The sequence below is a fragment of the Fomitiporia mediterranea genome, assembly GCF_000271605.1.
Source record: "Fomitiporia mediterranea MF3/22 unplaced genomic scaffold FOMMEscaffold_3, whole genome shotgun sequence".
Taxonomy (NCBI): domain Eukaryota; kingdom Fungi; phylum Basidiomycota; class Agaricomycetes; order Hymenochaetales; family Hymenochaetaceae; genus Fomitiporia; species Fomitiporia mediterranea.
The window spans coordinates 2,107,634-2,128,649 of record NW_006760388.1 but is presented as its reverse complement, the minus strand read 5'-3'; the positions used below and the strand labels follow the sequence as shown (position 1 = coordinate 2,128,649).

Here is a 21,016-nt window from a genome sequence, read left to right as displayed (position 1 = left end):
GCTTCCGAGTCCGAGTCTTCTGCGGTTTCTTCACGTTTTTTCGCGGACGTTTTGAACTTGGCTTTCTCCTTTGACACTCGTGTCTCATCGTCTTCGGACGAGGAGTCGAGCTGGAGTTCTTGAGCAGCATTTTTCTGATTGAGAAGGCGTCAGATGAAATTAAATGTGCTTGATAGCTAAGCATACCGATAGTGAGTAGCTAAAAAGTGAGGTACAACTTTGAGTTGAATTGGAATATATCAAGAGTTAAAAGACTTACTCGTCTTCTTCGCCGGACAGATCGTCCAGGTCACCTACGAACTCAGCTTGTTCGCCATCACTATCATCAAACAAGGCTCTGCGGAAAGGTCAAAATGAAATACTGAATAATCCAAAAGATTAACACGGACTGCTTTTCCGCCTTCAAGTCATTATCGTCGTTGTTCACGCCGTCCCAACCGCTCTCACCGCTCTCACCGTCACCCTCATCCTCTGCTTTCTGTAATTTAGACCTTGACTTCGCCCTTTCTGCCTTGGTTTTGTTGGCAAGCTCCGAGCTCTCTTTCCTCTTTGCTTTCTTCGTAGATCTGTTTTCTGGTTCCGGGTCTTGCTTGCGCTTTCCGAGTTTTTTGGGTGAAGAAAGCGCGAGCGTTCGGTTACTCTTCTCAGTAAGAGGCCCAGGTGCAGGCTGTTTGTTTTTCGAACGGCGGCCCATGTTCGGTGTGTCGGTTTCTTCTCACTTCACTCTCAAGGAAGCTGCAATCCAAATTTTGGGATGGAAATTTCACGCACGTGACCTTTACATACGTGAATTTCCGTCCAGATTTTCTCTCGATTTTCCTTGATCACCCGACCACCTCAAGACCTCAAGACCGCCGTCCCTCGTTAACATCCTTCAAAATGGTGAGTTTCATCGTCGAGATGCACTTGTGTGACGGCGAGGAGCTCGAATAGACCAGCGAGATGTGCATTTAGTCATTGGAAATGGATGGATGGTGCGCCTCGTTGATGGATGTCGTTAGCCCGTAGATCTCACTTTGTCTACAGATTTTGCATCCTCCAATTTCACTCGTACATCTGCACTGAAGTCTTGCTCTCAAGCAGGCTGATGGTGTGCACTTTGCTGGGCCCGCACCTGGTATGGTACGGGCGATAGAGCTCCGAGTCGTCTCGTTATTGTGTATTTTGAAAACATTGTGCACATGACGCTGACTATTCTCGTCTCAATGACCAGCCTCCGAAAGCCAAGTCCGGCAAGAAACCTGCCCCCGCGCCTTTCGGTGCGTCAAAAGGCACAAAGACTCAGAAGAATCCTCTCTTCGAAGCTCGCCCGAAAAACTTCGGTATCGGTAAGTCTCTGCATAAGTCAAGCATATGATGGGATTGACTAACGGACCTGCCGGATGTGAACAGGTCAGGATACTCAACCACAGCGTGATTTGACTCGCTTTGTCAAATGGCCTGAGTATGTGCGCTTGCAGCGCCAGAAGGTCATTCTCCACCAACGCCTCAAGGTACCCCCGGCGATTGCACAGTTCTCGCACACCTTGGACAAGAACACAGCAACTCAGCTCTTCAAGCTTCTTAACAAGTATCGCCCTGAGACGAAGCAGGAGAAGAAGGCGCGTCTTGCCTCTACCGCTGCCGCGACCGCCCAGGACAAGGAGCAGAAGCCTGAGAAAAAGCCGCTCTTCGTCAAGTACGGTCTCAACCACTGCGTTGCTCTCATTGAGGCGAAGAAGGCTTCACTCGTCGTTATTGCCGATGATGTTGACCCCATCGAGCTCGTTATCTTCCTCCCAGCTTTGTGCCGCAAGATGGGTGTCCCCTACGTTATCGTAAAGAGCAAGGCCCGCCTCGGCACTGTTGTGCACAAGAAGACAGCTGCTGTCTTGACCGTGCAGGAGGTCCGCTCTGAAGACCAGAAAGAACTCAGTAACATTGTCTCCGCAGCTAAGGCTAACTTGTCAGTTCTGAATGATCATGGCTATTTTTATGTTTTACTGACAATTAAATTATAGCTCCGACAAGTACGACGAGGTTCGTCGCCAGTGGGGTGGAGGAATCCGAGGCAACAAGTCTACCCAGATGCTCCGCAAGCGTGCCAAAGCTGCTGGACAGACCCTCTCTGCAGCTAACGCAGCGAAGCTCTGAGTTCTTTGATCATATTAAAGTTTAGGGTGTTGCGTGCGGGTATAACCGGCTTATGTTCTGAGGTCGTCTGTTACTGTAACGCGGCTTTACATCATGTCGTATGGTTAAACAATGTATGCCTGATGCTTATGCGTGTCTTTATTTGTTCGGTTTTAACAATCTGTATACTACGGCATTCCTTACTCGATCAGTCGAAGCCTATGAACTACCCAATACGCAATCCGAGTGCCATCCCGGCGATGAACGTTGCTCGTGGAGGAAAATCCGCCGTTAAGAAGTCGACAAGCCAGCGCCAAAGTGAAAGTAATGTCGGTGGACGTTTTACTACTTCTCCTCCCACGACTCTTTCGCGTGAATAGAACATGTCTTGGAAGCGCGACTCTGCTCGGGACCAGTTAACTCGTACTAGACGCAGGTTGACAAGATACTGATAGATAAGACAGCATCGTTATTGAAATCCAAGGTGAAATGAAAGTGACGTGGACTGTACCTGCAGCAAAACGAAAACCCCGCCAAGTGTAAAAGCCAGTAGTTTTGCACCCTTCTTGACGAATACTCCAGTACATATACCAGCGACAGTCCCGAATCCGAGTTCGAACGTGTTAAAAGAGGAATGTGGAGGTGGAGAGAGTGGAGGGAGATCCTTTGGCATTGAGTCGGGGCTTGGAGAAGCTCTAGCGCTGGGTTTAGGAGGAGGTGCTTTTTGATCAAGTGTAATTAGTCCGATGTGGGGATTGGGGGACAAAGTTGAGATGTGAACATACCATCGCAGGAAACTGGCTGCCGTTGGACCAGGAAGCTAGTAAGACCAAGGCTGATACCAGCAAGCGCAGTAGCGCTTTTGAAGCCTGATGTGTTCCAAAAATTCGACCTTGCTTGACTTCCAGCGGCTGCATGCCTTAGTGAATCGCTCCGAAAAGATGCAGAAGACGTGGACAGGATGCGAGCTTGGGGAACTAAAGTGTGTTTTATCGCAGGTTTGATGGTCAGTGTCCGTGCACTGTTTGCACACTGAGCCGCAGAGTTGAATACATTTCGAGTATTATAAGTGTTGCACAGGGATTGAAATGGTCTAGAGAGCCTAAACATCGTAGAGGGTGTCAATCTCGAATGAAGACAAGCAACAGTAAGGTCGTCAACGCCTTTTGGTTTCGCAAGTGTCGATCAAGAAATGACGTAGGTCCTTTCCCACAAGTCAAGGTTTAAAATTTAAAAAATCCCGTCTGTATGGCGCCCAGTATGTTGATCACTGATAAAATTACAGTGCTCTGTATGAGGACGCAACTCTATTCACCCGGTTTTCTGTGCACCAAAGCTTTCACCTGTACAATGCTTCATATTGAAGAGCTAGGTGGATGTAATTAGTAATGCGACTTGTTGCACCTTTGATGGCCGACTGGACATCCATGCAGTGAGTGATCCCATCCATCCTTCAGTCTGCCATCTCCATGAAAGCACGTCTTGCAACAGCGCTTCACGGGGTCGGTGTCGCTATCATGACGTGGGGACATCTCGGAATCGAACGTACAATAATGTATTCCTTAGTGAAGGATCAGAAAGGCGGTCACTGGCAATTCATGACGGTTCTAGCGTGAGTTATATGAAACTTCTGCATCAAATTAAAAACTGATGGATTTTCGTGCTCTTCTTTCTCCTCATGAAGTCTTGACATGTCGTTACTTACAGAGGCTCTCAGTTTAGCTTGTGATGTCCTGCCGACAACTCAAAGTATGTGTTCTAGCGTAAAATATATAGTGATTGTCAAAGTGTGCTGAAAATCATTGTCAGCATCTCTCCGAAGAACGATACACGAAACAAAACGCAAGATCTTCTTGATTGCTCTTCCGGTAAGCCCTTCCTTTCATGGAGAGAAAGCACTGTCCTGGTCTACGACCAGTCAGCTAAAACTTCTTGTCATATCATTAGTTATCTGTTGACGTTGCTTTGATATATTGGATCTCCGCTATATTGTTCCCGACACTCATCATAGGACGTGTTCCCAACCCGTCCTTACCAACTTCTATCAATGTGTCCGGTGACATTATTCACGTTCCACTCAGTCTCGACCTTGCGCTACACGCCGCACCTATACTCTCACTTCTCGGCGACTTCTTCCTCTTCGATGAGAGCTACGGATCTGGTGAGGTGAAGCGCGGTACAACCCATCTATGTACATTTTCTGCGGGTTATGCTGCATGGGTAGAATATTGTGCAAGTTATAATGGAGTTTGTACGTTACTTCATTTTTTCTTTGAGTCAATATTAATTCATGTTCTTCGTTTGTACAGACCCATACCCTTTTCTGAATGGGAATCCCTTTGCTATCCGAGTTATCATATACATTGCCGTGACCGCCATTGCAGTGCTATCCCTCCGAATCGTTAATGCCGTTCATAAATTCCTCAACAAACAATATACCCCAACAACTACACAATCGGAGTCGGAAAAAACAGATACGTTTAGAATTGTATACAAAAATTGATAGATGTTCCTGGTGTTGCTATACCTCACGTGCCTTGTGGAATTGGTTTTATGGATGGAGTATGCCTGAATGACTGTATGAATTGCAAGTTTGTTCTCGAGTAATGCATTCATGTCATGTACAATTAACAGAATACGATCGATCGAATACATTTCAGTTCAATGATTTTCATTGCATTGCAGGAGTTTGTAAATCAGCGTCGATCGCGATGACGTATGTTCTCCGTGAACAGTATGTGATGTATAATTTGTATTTCAAAGGATGGAAGGAAGGGTAAACATCGAAATCATCTACAGTATCTCTACATCAGAACATTGCTCTAGATTTCTACACGCACTGCTGAATATCCTAATACTGCATTTCTAGTAGATGTGTCATGTAGACTTCTCCTTTATGGGGGTATAGCGTCCAGTAAGGACTTTGTGTACCGTGTTAATGGCGTGGAAGGACAAGAACGCAATGGCGGTTACGACGATATATATGACGGCACGGATAGGGAATGTATTTTCCGTTAGGAATGGGTATGGAACTGTGGAGACGAACCATAAAAATAAATTTAGCTCGAAAGTATATGGAAGTAAACGATTACGCACAAACTCCATTAAAACTCGCACAATACTCCACCCAAACGGCATACCACACGGAGAATACAGCGCTCACCACGGTAGCGCCAAGGTTCGCCGCGCGAGGTCCGTAGCTTCTTTCAAAGAGAAAGAAATCCAAGAGGAGTGTAATTGCAGGAGCGGCATGTAGCGCAAGGTCGAGACTGAGTGGAATACGCAAGAGATCGTCGAACCCTTCAGCAGACGGTTCAGAAGGCTCAGGAGCACGTCGAAGGATGAGTGTGGGGAAGAACACAATGAGGGTCCAGTAAATCGAAGTTACGACCACCGATAGCTGGTCGTGTGACGGTATGTTCAGCACTAATTCTGAATTCCACGAAAGAGACTCACGGGCAGAGCAATCAAGAATAATGCGCGCTTGGCGTACATGAGCAGTGTTCTAGGGAATGCTATAAAAATGTAGTTTTTTTTCTTAGCAACATCAACTTGCCATATAACGTCGAGCACTTACATAGATTAACGGGAAGGATATCACGAGCTAAGCTAAGTGCCATTGTGATTAACGAAATAAGGAGGCTTCATGTGGAAAAGGCATAAAAAGGTGGTATACATCAATTACTGTTCAAATTATGTGGCAAGACGACTCACGCTTGAACCGTCAGAAACTGTGAATGTCCACTCTTCTGGTCCTTAATCAAGGTATGCATGACGGTGGTCTTGAGGCTTAGGTATCCCCATGTCATAATAGCGGCACCAAGTCCGTGCAGCACAGTAGCCAGAAGCGACTTTGCGGACATGGTAAGTTTGAAGATGGGTGTTGCAAGAGAAATGACGGTTATTGGCATCATTTTGCCGTCAATTGCCGCTGATCGCCGTACTGCGTCATTACTCGCGCGTAAAGATACACTAGCCGTACAATGCAAGGTTCATGCGCTCTATTTATTATAATAGTACAGATGAATGCATACATGGAGTATCAAGTTAGTAGTACAGTATGGTTGAGGTCTCCTCTAGATAAATATATAATTGTAGCTGCAGGGCCATGAACAGCGGAAAATGCTGGCGATATCGGATATCAATGCGCTTCATATACGTCCACTCCAACGCCTCCATAATATAACACTTGACGCCATGCTAATCACTGCCGAAACAATCGCAATTGCAAACGTGAGCCGCCAGCACTCAGGTCCAGTGCACACACCGCTCCCGTCGCTGTGCGAGGCCGCGACAAACGCATAAAGGTATGAGAATGCTGGCGTGCCGAGGAAGGGCGCATATGTAATGACACCAAAGTTTCTCCCTAGGTTAGAAAGGCCCCAAACTCCCGACACAATGCCGGGCAGGGCGGTGAAGAACCCGCCATACGCGATACCCGTGCCTATACTCACTGCCCAAAGTCCTTCTCTGCTAGATACACCGAACTCCATCCAGCCGAATGTCAACGCGAGCAGTGCGCTTGCAGCAAAGGTAAAAGCAACACGGCTGACAAGGTGCTTGCGGGCAAAATAGATTGTTCCGCAAGGAAGGTATGACGCCACGGGAGACACGAAATCCGCAAGAGGACCAACAAACAAACGCGAGATCGTGTTTGCGAGTGATAACAAACGAACTTGCGTTGCGGTAACAGAAGAAGCAGCATCGCTCGGAAGGGATGCAGGAACGGGAGATGTAGAAGGCATAGAAACGACTATCGAACCGATGTTGCTGATAACCATCTCACACTAGTTTCGACGATAAGCACTCTTAATTATAGTCATGCTAGACGGATGTACGTACCGACCCGAGGCAAATGAACGTTGTCAACCCCAAAAGCAAGAAATATGGATCCTTTAGTAAGTCCAATACAGTGTTATTGTGTTCAACAGGAACAACGCTGACTTCCACGGATTGCTGCGCCTTCTTAAGTATGAGCGGCGTTCGCTCATCATTATCCCGCACTGCAACGTTCTCTTCATCCTGTCGAGTTTCTTCGGCTTCTGTTAAGACTATCGAAGGGGAATCCGGGGTTCGTAGGTTAATGGCGCCGATTATATGGACAATACCCGCAAGAATAGCCATGAATGAGACAAACTTGATTACATTCAGTCCGGATTCATCGCTGGTAAAGAAAGTCGAGGCAAGAAGTGACAGAAAGAGCGGAGATAGCCCGAAGAGAGCCATGCTGGTTCCCGAAGCGACACCGATGTATTCGGGGAAGTTCTTCGAGGCAGCAAATAGCGATGAGAAGTAGCTGTAAATATGTCAGTCTTGTATAGAACCGGAACGCAGGAGCAACAACATACGAAGTGACCGTTCCCAGGCCTGCCATAAAGAAGAAGAGCGTGAGTCGTTCAAATGATGAATTCGAGGGTAGTGTGATGTCGTCGGGAGTCTTGGCAATTTCGAGTGCGAATGCACCGAATCCAACGGAGAAAAGGACGGATGATGCCAGGGAGCACGACCAGGGGCCATATCTATCAATAGCCTTGCCTACAAGTGCTGCAAACGGATACTGGCCTATCATTCCACTAAGTGTATAACACGGTCAGAGACCCTGCTTTGCATATGCACATGATATTCTTGAAGGCTCACGCAAGAACGATGGTCGTCAGTTGCGGCTGGGTGAGCTTGAGATGCTCAGCAAGACTGGGCGAAAGGAGTGGGAAGGTGAATATGCCACCAGCACACAAGCTACATTCCGATGTAAGTAAACCGACATTAATACAGCATATTAAGCTGGACTAACGCATTGGCTGCAATAGATATGCAAGTAAGCGCAAGCTGGACGCGCAGCAACAATCGTGGACTGCCATAGGAGGTGGACGACATGGTGGTCGGAACGCTACGGTCACCGCATGCGATCAGCGCGCGGTTACACAGGCACGTCATCTGACTCAACATTTCCTCTTTTGTCTCCTCCAATTGCTCGGCTCCTCTCTTTAACTTGTTCACTCATCGTACTGTTCATTATGGCTAAAGTAGAGCCACTCTCGATAGAGTCGCTCCTAGAGAAGCAGCGTGCAGAGCGAGAAGCTGCTTCAAAGGTATATTCTTCCTCTCCTATAAAAGACTTATTTACTTATTCGTCATTCTTAGCCCAAGTTCCTTTCAAAGGAGGAACGCGCAAAACTTGCAATAGAGAAGCGTGCACAGGAGATCAGGGGACAGAAGGAGAAGGAAGAATCCCAGAGACGCGAACGAGAAGCCTTGGAGCGTGAAGCAGACGCTCTGCGCGATCGGGAGAGATTCCGGGACGAGGGAAACAGGTATGGCAGAGGCAGTCGATGTCAGTGAATTGTCGTCTCATTTATTCCCAGACCGTTCATTGACAGTGACCCATATATTCTCTTTAGATGATGATCGTAACCAGGATAGAGAAAGAGATGGCAGATATGGTCGCCGAGACCAACGAGGACCCAGACGAGACGATCGTGACCGCGACCGTGATAGAGCACCACCTTCCTCTGGCTTACACAACGTTCCGACAGCACCTCGAGCAGATCGCGAAAGAAGCGCTGCAACCTCTCACTCTGCGTCCCCAGCACCTTCCGTGCCACCCCCCGCAGTAAATGGATCATCTACTCTTGTCGACACATCCTCGACGTTCGTCCCACAGATGAACGACAACGACCTAAGCGCAATCCGGTCCCGCTATCTTGGTGTCGATAAAAAGAAGCGAAAGATACGTAAGATGAATGATCGTAAGTTCGTCTTCGATTGGGATGAGCAGGACGATACGCTCGCAGAAGATTCACCGACTGCTGCTGGCGCAAATAGACAAGGCGCTCAGGTTATGTTCGGAAGAGGCCATCTTGCGGGCATGGATGATGGTGGGGGCGTGAGGCGAGGTTCAGGTAACGCGGAGACGAAGTTCTCGGATACATTGGAGAGAAGGAAGGCCGCCAAATCTGGATTGGACGAAAGACACTGGACGGAAAAACCTCTAAGCCAGATGAAAGATAGAGACTGGAGAATCTTTAGGGAGGACTTCAGTATCGCTACCAGAGGTTCGTAAGATGCATTTCAAAACACTGAGTTGCTGAACTGACTTGGGGTTTTCAGGCGGTCAAATTCCACATCCTCTTCGTTCATGGACGGAATCCGAAATTCCTCCAACTATTTTAGAAGTTGTAGAAAAGGTCGGCTATAAGGAGCCATCAGCAATTCAGCGGCAAGCGATTCCGATCGGACTGCAAAACCGAGACCTTATTGGTATCGCGGAAACAGGTATGCTCTTTGCAGTTGTTCTAATTTAAAAGTAGTATAATAATGATTTATCATAGGATCGGGTAAAACGGCCGCCTTCGTCATACCGATGCTCACGTATATTTCTAATTTACCACCTTTTACTGAGGACAATCGGCATTTGGGACCATATGCTCTAATTTTAGCGCCGACTCGTGAACTTGCTCAGCAGATCGAGTCCGAAACCCGCAAGTTTGCATCGCCTCTAGGATTCAAATGCGTTTCAATTGTTGGAGGAGTATGTTAATTACCAATTTCTCTTTCAGGACTTCCGCTGACCCGCTCTGTCTAATTATAGCGTTCCGTGGAGGAGCAGCAATTCAATCTGCGTGAAGGTGCTGAAATCATCATTGCTACGCCTGGACGTCTGAAAGATGTAATTGAGCGACACGTTATTGTGCTTTCGCAATGCTCTTACATCGTCATGGACGAGGCGGATCGTATGGTGAATCTCGGCTTCGAAGTCGACTTGACATTCATTCTCGATAAGCTTCCATCAGAGATGCTGAAGGGCGAGGACGAGGGAATGATGGACGTTGACGGCGAAATGGTGCGGAGGGGTCGCACTCGCGTGACTACTCTGTTCTCTGCAACAATGCCGCCGGCCGTTGAGCGCCTTACACGGAAATACCTAAAGAAACCGGCGATCGTTACGATTGGTGAAGCTGGTCGTGCAGTCGACACCGTTGAGCAGCGCGTCGAGTTCATTAACGGAGATGAAAAGAAGAGGCAAGTTTTTATTCATTTCCTTTAAGTTATGCGCAACCGGAATACTGACAGCTGCTTTAGGCAACGTATGATTGAGATTCTTAGTAAAGATGGTTTCCCTGCACCTATCATCGTCTTCGTGAACCAAAAGAAGACCGCAGACATGGTGTGCAGAGACGTTCAGCGGGCAGGCGTGAGTAGTTCTATTACCTTCTATCTCTATGAATATGGAACTAACTATAACTGATATAGGTACGTGCAACAACCCTACACTCTGGGAAGAACCAAGAACAGCGAGAGGCAGCATTGCAGTCCTTGCGCAATGGCGAATCGGACGTTTTGGTTGCAACAGACCTTGCTGGGCGTGGTATTGACGTCCAGGATGTGAGTCTCGTGCTCAATTACCAGATGGCAAACACCATTGAAGCTTATGTCCATCGAATTGGTATGAATTTCATTCCTGTGGCGTCTTAACGGATTAACTGATGTGTTGCTTAGGTCGTACTGGTCGTGCTGGTAAAGTCGGGACGGCGATCACGTTCCTCACGAATGACGATGATGAGGTCATGTACGACCTTCGTCAAGGTCTGTAGTTACTATTTCTGTCAAAAGTATGCAGCTGGTGCTCACTAACCTCTACTACTTGCCAGAAATTTCCAAGAGTCCTGTATCAAAAGTACCTCCGGAGTTAGCGAAACACGAGGTAATTGCATTCACTTCACAAATTCACTTCAAAGATCAGTTCACTAACTTCCTTGCGTTACATAGGCTTCACAGGCACGCGTGACGCGGGAGATGAAGAGAAAGCGGGATGCAGATGACCAAGGTTGAAGTGTTCACGGTACATATGATACTCCTCACAGGATATTAGGGTCCGTGGATTGCGTACAACATGTCCAGGGCGTATGGAGAACTTTCTTGTGTCTTGTCCTATACATATCAGCATGTGGGCAATATCGTCGGAGCATTTGATAATGCGGATTATGTTCAGGGTCAGAGGTCTAGGTTCCTGTATGATGGCTCCGAGGAAGATGCGTGTTCATGCAAAACCAAACTCAAAGTTTGTTGAAAGAAAAGAAATAAATTGGATGGCATCCTCATGATATGGTCCTCTACAATTCCAATGATCGGATCGGAATTGCGCAATGATTGCAAGATTTACAAGCAGAATCCTTCGGAGAAAGGCGAGTTCTGAGGTAACAGTAAGAGGTAGGGCCGAAGTGAGACAATTGAAGTCATGAAAAATTACTTTATGGATTTGCGCTCAGATCGCTGTAGCTTTATCACTACGATTTGTCGATATGCATAAGCTGGTCCACACACGTGCAGGCACCGATACCGCCGCAACCAATCCTACAGTATGCGCACTGTCTGCCGTAAGGTACGACTTTCTAGCAGTTTCAGCGAAGAAATTGTAGAGTTTGCCAAGAGGGATTTAGACTACGTCGTCGAACCGCATATCGTTGGAATCGCGATTATCTTGCCTGTCCGGCCGTTCCGCGCCGTGATGTGGATCAAAGGTAAGGGACCGATATGACTTCCACCATAATTACGAAAATTTTCAACATGAAGGCGGGAGGTTCGGCGCGTGTTGTGCCTCCATTCTGGCACACAAAACGAGTTGGGGACGTGGGGAATCAATTTGTAATCTATCCTATCTAAGGTACACGAAAGTTAAACTCGACAAGCAGTGTGACGCACGTGATCAAACCCTAACTTCCTTTCCTAGCTTACAGACTGGCAACGAAACTCGTCCCACTACAAGGCAAAAATCAATAATGTAAGACCACAGAAATGTAGTAGATACAATTCTCTACATTTCTGTGGAACGGATTTTCAAAATTATGAAAAATGGAAAAGTTATAACAATTTCAACTTTTTCAATACTAAACAGCTTATTTTCTATTTTGCTTTCATTTAGTGAAGTAAAAGAAAAAATTGAATTTTTCTTGAGAAGATTTTGGCCGCTGACAAATAATATAACATGACTAATTATACTAAATATAGTATATTACAAATAAAATTACTAATCAAATATTTATAATACAAATAGGACGTGTTAGTGCTCAAAGCCTACTACTGAAATTTAGCTTCAGAACTTGAATAGAGCAATCTTATAAGTTCAAATCCTCTGAATATATGTAATCTCTGTCACTTCTGAGCCTTTGTCCACAAGAGGCTTCTGGTGATGTTGGTGAAGCTCACGATTTTGGCCGCAGGGTCCTTCCATATCGGGTAAGCGAGGGTTGTGACTGTGACGTGACATGGCTTGTCGAATTTAACTTTCGTGTACCTTATCTACAAGCCGAAAACGAATTACCTGGACTGGTATCAAAAGGAATGGAGATGACGAGGATGAGGATTGAAGCGTTGGAGCGCAAGAAATACCAGTACGTGAACAAATGACGGATGTGTATGTGTCTATGCAGAAACTGTGCGTCATTTCCGACGCCGCCGTCCGCCCGGAACGGCCTTCCGAATCTCGTAATGTTCAAAAGTGATTAACATTTGCCGAAGCCGAAGCTACACACTCAGCCCCACTTTTGGCATTACGTGTTCAAACAGTGTTCCAATTTTGGTAGCCAACCATTTGTCTTTCCCAGATTTCGCTCATTCGGAGTTTCGAGCACATGACACAGTGACAAATGGATGCTTATTGCGCGTAACACGTGCTGCATCCGCCGCCGATGGGTTCCTTTGGAACTTGTGTTCTCCGAGGAACACCTCTTAGCAGTCTAGTCCTTAGACTGATTGACCAATTTACGTGGGAAAAAGAGCGAAGAGAAAGGATACTTGTTACTTTGCCTGGCAGGACAATGCTGCACCATGACTGGCTGAGTCTTCCGTGGTGACCCTCCATAGGCGATAGAGGGGCGAACCGCCCGAACCACGCGCTGTTGTTGCGTGGAAATTCGCTGTGAAACTCTCATGCCCCGCGGCCTGGGGTAAAAATATCAAAAAGGGGTGACTAGCATTTTGTATTGTGCCGATTGGTCCTGTCCTGCCATCGCTAACATAGCACGCATTTAGTCATCAAAATATCGTTTGCCGAAAACGCGGGGAAGATTCGGATTATCGGACTCATTTTTGGTTGAGGCATCCAGCTTTGTTACAGTCGAGACGAGGGAGATCGAACGTGCCTTCATTGATAGCGATGATACTGAACGGAAGACAAGAAGGCTTGAGAGGGCGCCCAAGAGAAACTTGAGTGTTGTGTGGGAGATGCCGGGGTGGAAGAAATGCAGTAGGGAGCACGGTTCAAACGCTCCGTGGCGGGTCGGGGTAGCCATAAGAGGATGGGCACATGTACCGAGGGATGAAATGCAGCAGAAGAGGCAAGATGAGGCGACTTTCCAGAGTGATGTTCGCGCATAGAAGCAGCGCAGCTATGCGATTATTTCCAGTGACGTGCAGGCCGAGACCGGAGGGTGAGTGAATGGTTACGAGCCAGATTGACCGTAGCTGGGCCGGCCAGCAAATTGAGCGCAGTGAATGTGGGAGACTGTCAGTGGCGGCAGTGTCCGCCTGTGTTTGATGTTGCCGGGCCTCTCTGACAAACACAAGTTGTAACATATGTATTGTGAGTGTTGGGGAGAGACATGAAATACGGGTGGATTTTGTGGGTCAACATTGAAGAGAATCGGTGGCCTTGAGTGTCGCACAGTGTCCGTGGCCAGCGGGCGACGGAAGCAAGCGCCGGACTGAACTGTGATTCGTTAGTTCACGGAAACGGACCGATGCCGATGCCGATGCCGAGCGTCCCATACCATTTATCGGTCAGAAATAAGCGCGACCCCTCCCTCTGCTCCCCTGCTATCATTCTCCTCCAACTCTCGTCACTCATCGCGTTCAGCGACAGCGCACTCGCCGCCCCAGCAGCCGCCATGCTCTCCGCCAAACCAATGGAGCCCGTGGCGTACGCATTTCCCTCGGCGAAGGCTCTTCCCCCATCTTCCCCTGACCAAGGTCCTGTCAAGAGCGCGGCTGGCCCCGCCCCATTGCATATCGTCACCACGTCCGGCCGCAGACTGTCAACCGTGGGCGCACCCCAGCTCCCGACTCCCTTTCCGCGACGTGTCTCCGCGGATGACGTCGCTGCTCACTCATCGTCCATGTCGCGCCCGTTGTCCAACTCGTCCCAGGACCCGTCTCCGACCGAGAGTGTTCGTGCTCGAGCAGCCAGCCAGACGAACCTGCTAGCTGTGCCCGAGGTCGATGACGCTGGCCGTGCCGCTCAGGAGCAGGTAAGTGTTCGCGTGCTTTGCTAGTTGGCGGGCTGCTTTGCATCACATTTTGGCTGTGGCCGCTTCCGCGGCCGTGTCTTAACTTTCCTTCCCAAATCCGTATTCGTCATTTCATCTGTGTCATTGCCCTCCCTTCTTTCTTTGCCCTGCCGTTCAATGCGCAATGATTCACTTAATTCCCTCAGGCCAACCCGTCTCATCGATCCTCCAACCTCTCCATCTCTCTGCCGTCCTCTCCTCCCACTATCTCTCCCGCGTCGCCAGCCACGCTCACACCTGCCGAGCAGACATCAACGAGCCCGTCGCGCTTTGCTAATCCTAAACGGCGGCGAAGCCTTTTTGGGCTTCGCTCTCCGTTCACGCCCCCGACTACGCCATCAACGCCAAGTGAACCGCAAGGCACACAGCCGGTCGCCAGTTCCGCGGCGCCGGCGGCGGATTCGTCGACATCTACATTGACCGTCCCGATGAAGTCAAAACACGATCACAAGAACCCGCTGCACGAGCTCAAGCGCTTTCTAAACCATCATATTCCCCACCACCATGGACATCAGACTCGTTCATCCGGGCAGCTTGCTGTGCAAAAGCGCGCTGTGTCGTCTTCTGCGTCTTCTAGTACTGGTTCACAAACGGGAACCACGATACACACTCCCTCAGAGGCTCATGAGACTCCAGCTACGCAAGTACGTGGTCCTGGGTTTACAAATTTAGAGATGCATGGTACAGGCGACAACACTCCGCATCCGGTAATCCAGGCGACCAACGGCAAAATGCCACCCACGCACGAGCGTGAGCCTCAAAAGTCTCGAGTGGCGTCGGCCTTCTCTCGGAAGGACTCGGAGAAGAAGAGATCAATAGATAATACAGAGAAGCAGAGCAGCGATAGCGATGTACCTGTGACGCAGGACGTCGTGAGGCACGCAAAAGGTCGACCAGACAGCTCGCTCATCGATGATGCTTCATCGGTCTCTCCGAAGAAGACATCGTCATCTAGTACTAACGCGACTAAGGCGAGCAAGTCTGGGAGAGCCTCACCTTCTGATTCCGGACACGGCACGATTAGCCTCAGCCACCTCCAGCATGTGTTGCACTCAGCCGGTAATCGCCATCAGCACGGTTCACAGCAGCAACTTGGACAGAAGGTGCATGGACACAACGCGATTCTTACATTATCGGAAGCTACGCACGCTCACTTGTCGAAAAAATACGGCAAATGGGGTCGTACGCTAGGCTCTGGCGCAGGGGGTACAGTTCGCCTGATAAAGGCTTCCTCGAAATCCGGTGGTCGAATTTTCGCCGTTAAGGAGTTCCGCCCGAAACGTAATGGTGAATCCGAGAAAGAGTATCAGAAGAAGGTTACTGCAGAGTTTTGTGTCGGAAGTACGCTGCATCATCCGAACATCATTGAAACGGTGGACATTGTCAGTGATCACGGACATTACTACGAGGCGAGTCTGGATTACTTTTTTCAACGTCATTATTAGCTAATTTCTTGTCTTCCATCTCATAAAGGTCATGGAGTACGCTCCTTTTGACCTGTTCAGTGTGGTTATGTCTGGAAAAATGTCACGACCCGAGATTTACTGCGTTTTTCGTCAAATTTGTGACGGAGTAGAATATCTGCACTCGATGGGTCTTGCTCACCGGGATCTTAAACTTGATAACTGCGTTATGACCGAGGAGAATGTTGTTAAGCTTATTGACTTCGGCACGGCCACCGTCTTCCATTACCCTGGGAAGCAGCAAGTCAAGGCGACTGGCATTGTCGGTTCAGATCCCTACCTTGCCCCGGAAGTCCTCTCGGAAGAGAATTACGATCCTCGTAAAACGGACGTTTGGAGTGTCGCGATGATCTTCCTCTGCATGGTACTTCGACGTTTTCCGTGGAAGCTACCTGATCCTAAGACGGACCCGAATTTCCGGAACTTCGTGCATGCACATCCTGACCTTTGCGAGAAGCCGCCGAAGAAGGGGCTCTCGAATTCTACTGTGACTGCCATATCGAAGGGTAACTCTCTTCGTCAGTCATCGAGATCAGCCAGTGCTGGATCTGCCGACCAAGATTCAAGTGTTGCGTCATCCGAAACGTTCGCGTCCTCGTTGCTTGCGCCGAGTGATTGTAGCTCGGAAATCACCGTACCCACTTCAGAATCTGGTAGCGATGGTTGTAGTAACGGTGATGCAAATTCGCTATACAAGAACGAGTATCTAGACGCTCAGGCACACCACCCTTGTGGTTCTATTGCAACATTGCCCGCCTTACTTGTTCCCGATCAACCCTTGGCTCAGTCGGAAAGCCCCCGTGCTGTTGATCCCTCCGACTTGAAGTTCGCCAGACCCTCTGCTGAAACTACGTCTGCTCCGGCATCGCCTGTTCTCCGCCCAACAGATGTCAGCCCCGAATTGGAGGATCCTTCAGTGGCAGCTGCACTTGAGACACCGAAGGCGGAGCGTCGCCCACCGCGTTCCTCGTCTACACCAATCTCTCCCTCAGATGACGCTCCTACTCCTGTTTCTCGCGTACCTCGTCAAGAAGTTGACGATGCTTCTACCAAATCTGGTACTCTTACGGTGCCAGCCCCACGTAAGAGGACAGACAGCGTTGTCACGACAAATGCCGGAGGTGCGGATTCGATATTCCGCCTGCTTCCGCGCGAAACCCGCAGTGCGCTCCGACGCATGATGCATGTTGAGCCGACGGCACGATGCACTCTCACAGACTTGCTTAAGGGAAAGGGTAAACACAGTGCTTTGCTATGTGGTTGCACTACCGCAAGCGGTACAAAGCCGACGGAGTCAGGTATCGATAGCCCCGGACATTGTCAAGACCACTGCTGCGATCCCGAAGACGAGGACGACGGTGACGAGTGGTTGAAGAGCATTACACCTTGCTATGCTAACGTCAAGAAGCCAGACCATAGCCACGTCAAGGTGACTGTTGAAGACAAACCTGCCAAGAAGCGGTTGTTTTAGCAAAGGTGGTCGTTTGGGTTCTTACGGTATGGCATTGCTAATTTACGCATTCTTCTGCATTCAGATAGTAGACTTTGCCCTTCATCTTCTCTTTCGTCTTTATTCTAATCTTATATCGCATGCGCGGATCCCTACATCCGATAAATCCTGTAAACGGTATTACCGTTTTCTTTATATTCCTGTTCCCCTCCACCTCCCGCGCTTTGCGTATATACATATTACCGTGCCGACAGAAAATCTAAGCTATTCTATCATACATGCGATGGATGTAGAAGTTGTAATACTAACGCATGCTCACGATTATCCCATCGTCATGTCGAGGACAATAAATGCATTTGGAATTGGTTAACATATGATTCTGTCTACACAAAAATAAAGCAGTGATAAAGAGTAAGAAGGTTATAGTTCTTCGTGCTTAGGTCTTGACTTCTCATCCTCGGAAGCCTTGTCACCTTGCTTCTCTTCTTTTTCTGGGGCACTAGCTGAATCAGTAGGTGGTACCGCGTGAACATTGTATCCAGCTTCACGGAGCGCCTCTTCCAGTCGTCCAAGTTTCCCACTGGCTTTATCTAAGAGTCCTTCGAGTTTCTCCATCGTGTCGTCTGCGTCATCTCCGTCGATAAATTCGATGTCGATGAGCACGTCGCCATCTTCACCAGCGACTAGAATCGTATCTCCTCCTTCGTGCATATGTTGATTCGACCCGTCTTTGCCGGAAATGAAGGCCTCGATGGCAGCTTTGATCATATCCGACGCCTTCTTGTCAAGACTGGGATGCAGATTACTGCCTCTAGCTTCAGAAACTGGTGGCGGCGGAGGGATATCGAGGATCGGCGGACGCGCAGGACGCTTGAACGGGTGTGGCGCTGCGGGTAAAGATTTGTCCACAGCAGCGATCGCCTCAGGTGAATCGAGAACTTCACGGCACCGAATAAACGCTTCCTCACGCTGCTCGAGCCGGGTCTTGAAGCCCGGCTCACCGCAGAGGCGTGGTGTGTGAATAACCATAATATAATGACACGTCGAAGTCTCCTTCACGAAAAGGATTGTATCCGTCATTGTTTGTGAACAATGAAACTGCACAGTAGAGCACGGAAAATAAGTAGCTTAGCTTGTGTATTGTGGAGTTAAAATAATGTGAATTCGCAAAATCTGCACGTACCTGGACTTCAATTTCCCGAGGCTTGCCTGTTTTGTCGCAAATAGTGCCGCTGCCCATCTTTTGGACAAGGTACCGATGGCCTGCCGTCTTGACGATATCCACGCTTTTAGCTAGTGCTTCTTGCTGGGCAACCGTCAGATCTCGACCTTCGCTTGGAGCGGCAGCTGCTTGTCCGAGCGTGTAAGCTTCCCACTGCAAACAATTAGGAACACAAATTCATGTGAGTTTCGGGCGTAGTGATTCTCACTTCTGGATCTTCCTCGGGGACATAACCTAACCAAAATGGGGAACTGAGTAAACCGTTTAGAGTAGGAGATAACTAGCGAACCTGCATGATGTGGGTGGGAGTGGGCCATTTCGCGGAACTGGCGCACATGGCTATTGTGACAATATGCGTATGTGAACCAACCTTGACGATGCTTCGGTAGTACAATTAGCATGGACGCATCAAATGCTTCGATAAAGAAGACGGACGACGGACATATATGCATGTATTCGTCAGGGGCTGTAGAAGGCTCAGACTCTGAGTTGCGGTTGCTTCGATCTGCGGTTCCTCGACTGGTTTTGTATGACTTTCCACAGGTGGCGGTATTAGGCATATATATGAGTTCTTCCCTGCTAAATTCATCCGTTCTAGTCTGTATGGGGACGAGTGGGGTAGGTCACCCGCTCCTCGACTTTGCTCAGGCTAATTATTGTCATTAACAGGAGAGACAATTAGCTGGAAATAAACACGTGTATTTACTCTTTCTGTAGTACCACCCTCGATACCCATGAGCTCAGATGCTGGCCTGCTGGTTCGTTCTTGCCATGGTTGGTCAAGAAACTCTGGCTCGCCTCCCTTGAGACCGACTTGGAGCCATCTTTGCGCGGTTTCGTTCAGGACGGGGAGTCCGTTAAGAAAGGCAACGCGATACTTTGGAAACGCATAGAAGTCCTCAGCTAATGACCAATGTGGTCCCGCAGCGAGCACTGGTGAGGCAAGCAGAGAAAGCAGAGGGAGTGGCAGGTAACAGAAACGCATTGCTGGCCCATACGAGTCGGAATATAGATTACAGTACAGTATGTGGTAGGACACGCGACGTGTCATTAGCACGCTTCGTTGGTCACAACTGTTATTACGTAATAAGCAGATGTGAAAAAGAAAGGAAAGGAGACAAATAATCAAATGGGGGTTCTGGTACACATGTAATAAATCACGAGAACAGACGAACATCTGTCGTCGATGGGCTTCCCTCCAATTTCGCGGGAAATTCAACCGTGCGAACTCACAGCCTTTGGCGGTCGTCTCTGTCTCCTCGCCTTGTCGACAATCGCTGCCCCCATGACGCTAACTACAAAAATCAGTCAAATCGACCGCTCTGAAACTGTGCCCAGTGGGCCGCAACTGGGCCTTCCGAGGGATGCTGTGGGAGCGCAGGACATCGGAATATAATAATTTGGTAGCTAGGGGGTTGTTGAACAATTCTGGCTTCGGGGTCCGCATATATATATATTATAGGACTATTATGATATCGTTCGGTCACTTGTGCGAATAAAAGACACCCCAATTGCGTCCATCCCTCCTTTCTAGTTATTTCGCCCCGCTTCAACTATGTCCTCCGTCTCACCGACCACTGAGGACGCCGCCGTCGCAAAACAGCTCGAAGAGCAGCCGGCCGACTCCCGAGCGGCAGCGGGCGAGGAACATGGTTAGCTTTATTTCTATCAACTCCGTCCGCTTATCGAGATCCTAACTCGTGCGCGCGTTTCCTCCCATTGCTGTCGCAGACCCAGCTCCCGCCACGCCCGCAAAGCGCGGCCGCGGCCGTCCCAAGGGCAGCAAAAACAAGAAGCCCGGCGAGGCGGTTTCGATTGCCGCTCCTGCTGCTGGTTCGTCGACGACCCCTACAGGCGAACCGAGGAAGAAGCGTGGTCGGCCACCCAAAGTGAGTTTCATGCGCGATGTCTCGCGCGCATATATCTCTGTATTCTCACCTGAATGACACCTTCCTACGTTTCACCAGCCGAAGACAGACGAGGAACAGAAGCCGAGACGTCCTCGCGGGAGACCACCGAAGAATCCCAAGCCTCCAAAGGAGGACGAAGAGGAAGACGACGGGGAGGAAGGTGCACCAAAGAAGAAACGGGGCAAACCCGTATCAACGTCAAAGGAGTAGTAGCCGCCATTCTGCTCCGTCTCGTTTCTGCTCGTCGGCGATACCTTGTTTCCCTGGACTCCGGACGCTCCAAGTTCCAGATATCTGTCCTCTATTGTATCAACTCCTCATGACTCCCGCGATGACCCACTACACTCTATCGCTTCTCCCGATTTCAGTCCTTCGCAACTCCTCTGCCCCTCGTTGTCTTGCGTATTTCTAGCTGTCTATTGGTTTTTCCCCTATACACAGTCGTTATGTCTCTGTTTCTATTGTGATGTTGCTTTCCCTTGATCTATCTGTATTTGCGAACATGTCTCCTCTATACGAATCTACGAGGCGAATGCTGTGTTGTTTCTACGCTTGCCTGATTGGATCTCTTCTGAATC

At 48.9% G+C, this 21,016-nt stretch overlaps 9 protein-coding genes across 9 annotated transcripts; 5 read left to right on the top strand and 4 right to left on the bottom strand.

Annotated features, from left to right (window-relative positions):
• Positions 1-963: 963 nt before the first annotated feature.
• Positions 964-2,133, top strand: FOMMEDRAFT_26649 (L30e-like protein; the record flags this gene model as incomplete). The annotated part of the gene is made up of 5 exons (XM_007263913.1): positions 964-974; positions 1,068-1,122; positions 1,214-1,328; positions 1,393-1,945; positions 2,001-2,133. The coding sequence occupies 5 exons, from the start codon at positions 964-966 to the stop codon at positions 2,131-2,133; spliced, it is 867 nt and encodes a 288-aa protein (XP_007263975.1).
• A 205-nt stretch (positions 2,134-2,338) lies between these two features.
• On the bottom strand, positions 2,339-3,167 carry FOMMEDRAFT_153171 (uncharacterized protein; the record flags this gene model as incomplete). The annotated part of the gene is made up of 4 exons (XM_007263912.1): positions 2,339-2,560; positions 2,624-2,832; positions 2,898-3,089; positions 3,146-3,167. The coding sequence occupies 4 exons, from the start codon at positions 3,165-3,167 to the stop codon at positions 2,339-2,341; spliced, it is 645 nt and encodes a 214-aa protein (XP_007263974.1).
• Positions 3,168-3,595: 428 nt separating this feature from the next.
• FOMMEDRAFT_104101 (uncharacterized protein) lies at positions 3,596-4,615 on the top strand (the record flags this gene model as incomplete). Its single annotated transcript, XM_007263911.1, has 5 exons — positions 3,596-3,724; positions 3,797-3,861; positions 3,922-3,980; positions 4,060-4,363; positions 4,422-4,615. Exons 1-5 carry the CDS (start codon positions 3,630-3,632, stop codon positions 4,613-4,615), a joined length of 717 nt encoding a protein of 238 aa, XP_007263973.1. The 5' UTR covers positions 3,596-3,629.
• Positions 4,616-4,989: 374 nt separating this feature from the next.
• On the bottom strand, positions 4,990-5,975 carry FOMMEDRAFT_77644 (uncharacterized protein; the record flags this gene model as incomplete). Its single annotated transcript, XM_007263910.1, has 5 exons — positions 4,990-5,144; positions 5,209-5,512; positions 5,569-5,617; positions 5,686-5,754; positions 5,827-5,975. 5 exons carry the CDS (start codon positions 5,973-5,975, stop codon positions 4,990-4,992), a joined length of 726 nt encoding a protein of 241 aa, XP_007263972.1.
• Positions 5,976-6,101: 126 nt separating this feature from the next.
• Positions 6,102-7,986, bottom strand: FOMMEDRAFT_139157 (MFS general substrate transporter; the record flags this gene model as incomplete). The annotated part of the gene is made up of 5 exons (XM_007263909.1): positions 6,102-6,899; positions 6,955-7,408; positions 7,461-7,685; positions 7,750-7,848; positions 7,904-7,986. 5 exons carry the CDS (start codon positions 7,984-7,986, stop codon positions 6,264-6,266), a joined length of 1,497 nt encoding a protein of 498 aa, XP_007263971.1. The 3' UTR covers positions 6,102-6,263.
• A 140-nt stretch (positions 7,987-8,126) lies between these two features.
• Positions 8,127-10,941, top strand: FOMMEDRAFT_132264 (P-loop containing nucleoside triphosphate hydrolase protein; the record flags this gene model as incomplete). The annotated part of the gene is made up of 11 exons (XM_007263908.1): positions 8,127-8,201; positions 8,254-8,443; positions 8,511-9,164; positions 9,220-9,384; positions 9,441-9,640; positions 9,701-10,131; positions 10,192-10,303; positions 10,363-10,555; positions 10,609-10,695; positions 10,761-10,813; positions 10,879-10,941. 11 exons carry the CDS (start codon positions 8,127-8,129, stop codon positions 10,939-10,941), a joined length of 2,223 nt encoding a protein of 740 aa, XP_007263970.1.
• Positions 10,942-11,470: 529 nt separating this feature from the next.
• Positions 11,471-17,327, top strand: FOMMEDRAFT_153167 (Pkinase-domain-containing protein; the record flags this gene model as incomplete). Its single annotated transcript, XM_007263907.1, has 8 exons — positions 11,471-11,630; positions 12,287-12,500; positions 12,540-12,594; positions 13,141-13,473; positions 13,525-13,538; positions 13,775-14,354; positions 14,540-15,775; positions 15,867-17,327. The coding sequence occupies 8 exons, from the start codon at positions 11,471-11,473 to the stop codon at positions 17,325-17,327; spliced, it is 4,053 nt and encodes a 1,350-aa protein (XP_007263969.1).
• Positions 17,328-17,664: 337 nt separating this feature from the next.
• On the bottom strand, positions 17,665-19,520 carry FOMMEDRAFT_145214 (uncharacterized protein). The gene is made up of 6 exons (XM_007263906.1): positions 19,235-19,520; positions 18,971-19,177; positions 18,818-18,908; positions 18,737-18,762; positions 18,490-18,681; positions 17,665-18,404 (listed from the first exon to the last, which is right to left on the bottom strand). Exons 1-6 carry the CDS (start codon positions 19,511-19,513, stop codon positions 17,727-17,729), a joined length of 1,473 nt encoding a protein of 490 aa, XP_007263968.1. The 5' UTR covers positions 19,514-19,520; the 3' UTR covers positions 17,665-17,726.
• Positions 19,521-19,714: 194 nt separating this feature from the next.
• FOMMEDRAFT_166150 (uncharacterized protein) lies at positions 19,715-20,975 on the top strand. Its single transcript, XM_007263905.1, has 5 exons — positions 19,715-19,897; positions 19,991-20,005; positions 20,063-20,180; positions 20,260-20,417; positions 20,496-20,975. The coding sequence occupies exons 1-5, from the start codon at positions 19,893-19,895 to the stop codon at positions 20,848-20,850; spliced, it is 651 nt and encodes a 216-aa protein (XP_007263967.1). The 5' UTR covers positions 19,715-19,892; the 3' UTR covers positions 20,851-20,975.
• Positions 20,976-21,016: the final 41 nt, after the last annotated feature.

Bases quoted from the DNA above. Each gene is read 5' to 3' on its own strand.
- FOMMEDRAFT_166150 (XM_007263905.1), top strand. The intron at 20,181-20,259 runs GTTAGCTTTATT...TTGCTGTCGCAG, and splicing joins GGCAGCGGGCGAGGAACATG to ACCCAGCTCCCGCCACGCCC. The intron at 20,418-20,495 runs GTGAGTTTCATG...ACGTTTCACCAG, and splicing joins AGCGTGGTCGGCCACCCAAA to CCGAAGACAGACGAGGAACA.
- FOMMEDRAFT_145214 (XM_007263906.1), bottom strand. From the start codon at position 19,513: ATGCGTTTCTGTTACCTGCCACTCCCTCTGCTTTCTCTGCTTGCCTCA. The intron at 18,909-18,970 runs GTCCGTCGTCCG...GTACTACCGAAG, and splicing joins TGACGAATACATGCATATAT to CATCGTCAAGGTTGGTTCAC. The intron at 18,405-18,489 runs GTACGTGCAGAT...TCTACTGTGCAG, and splicing joins CTCGGGAAATTGAAGTCCAG to TTTCATTGTTCACAAACAAT.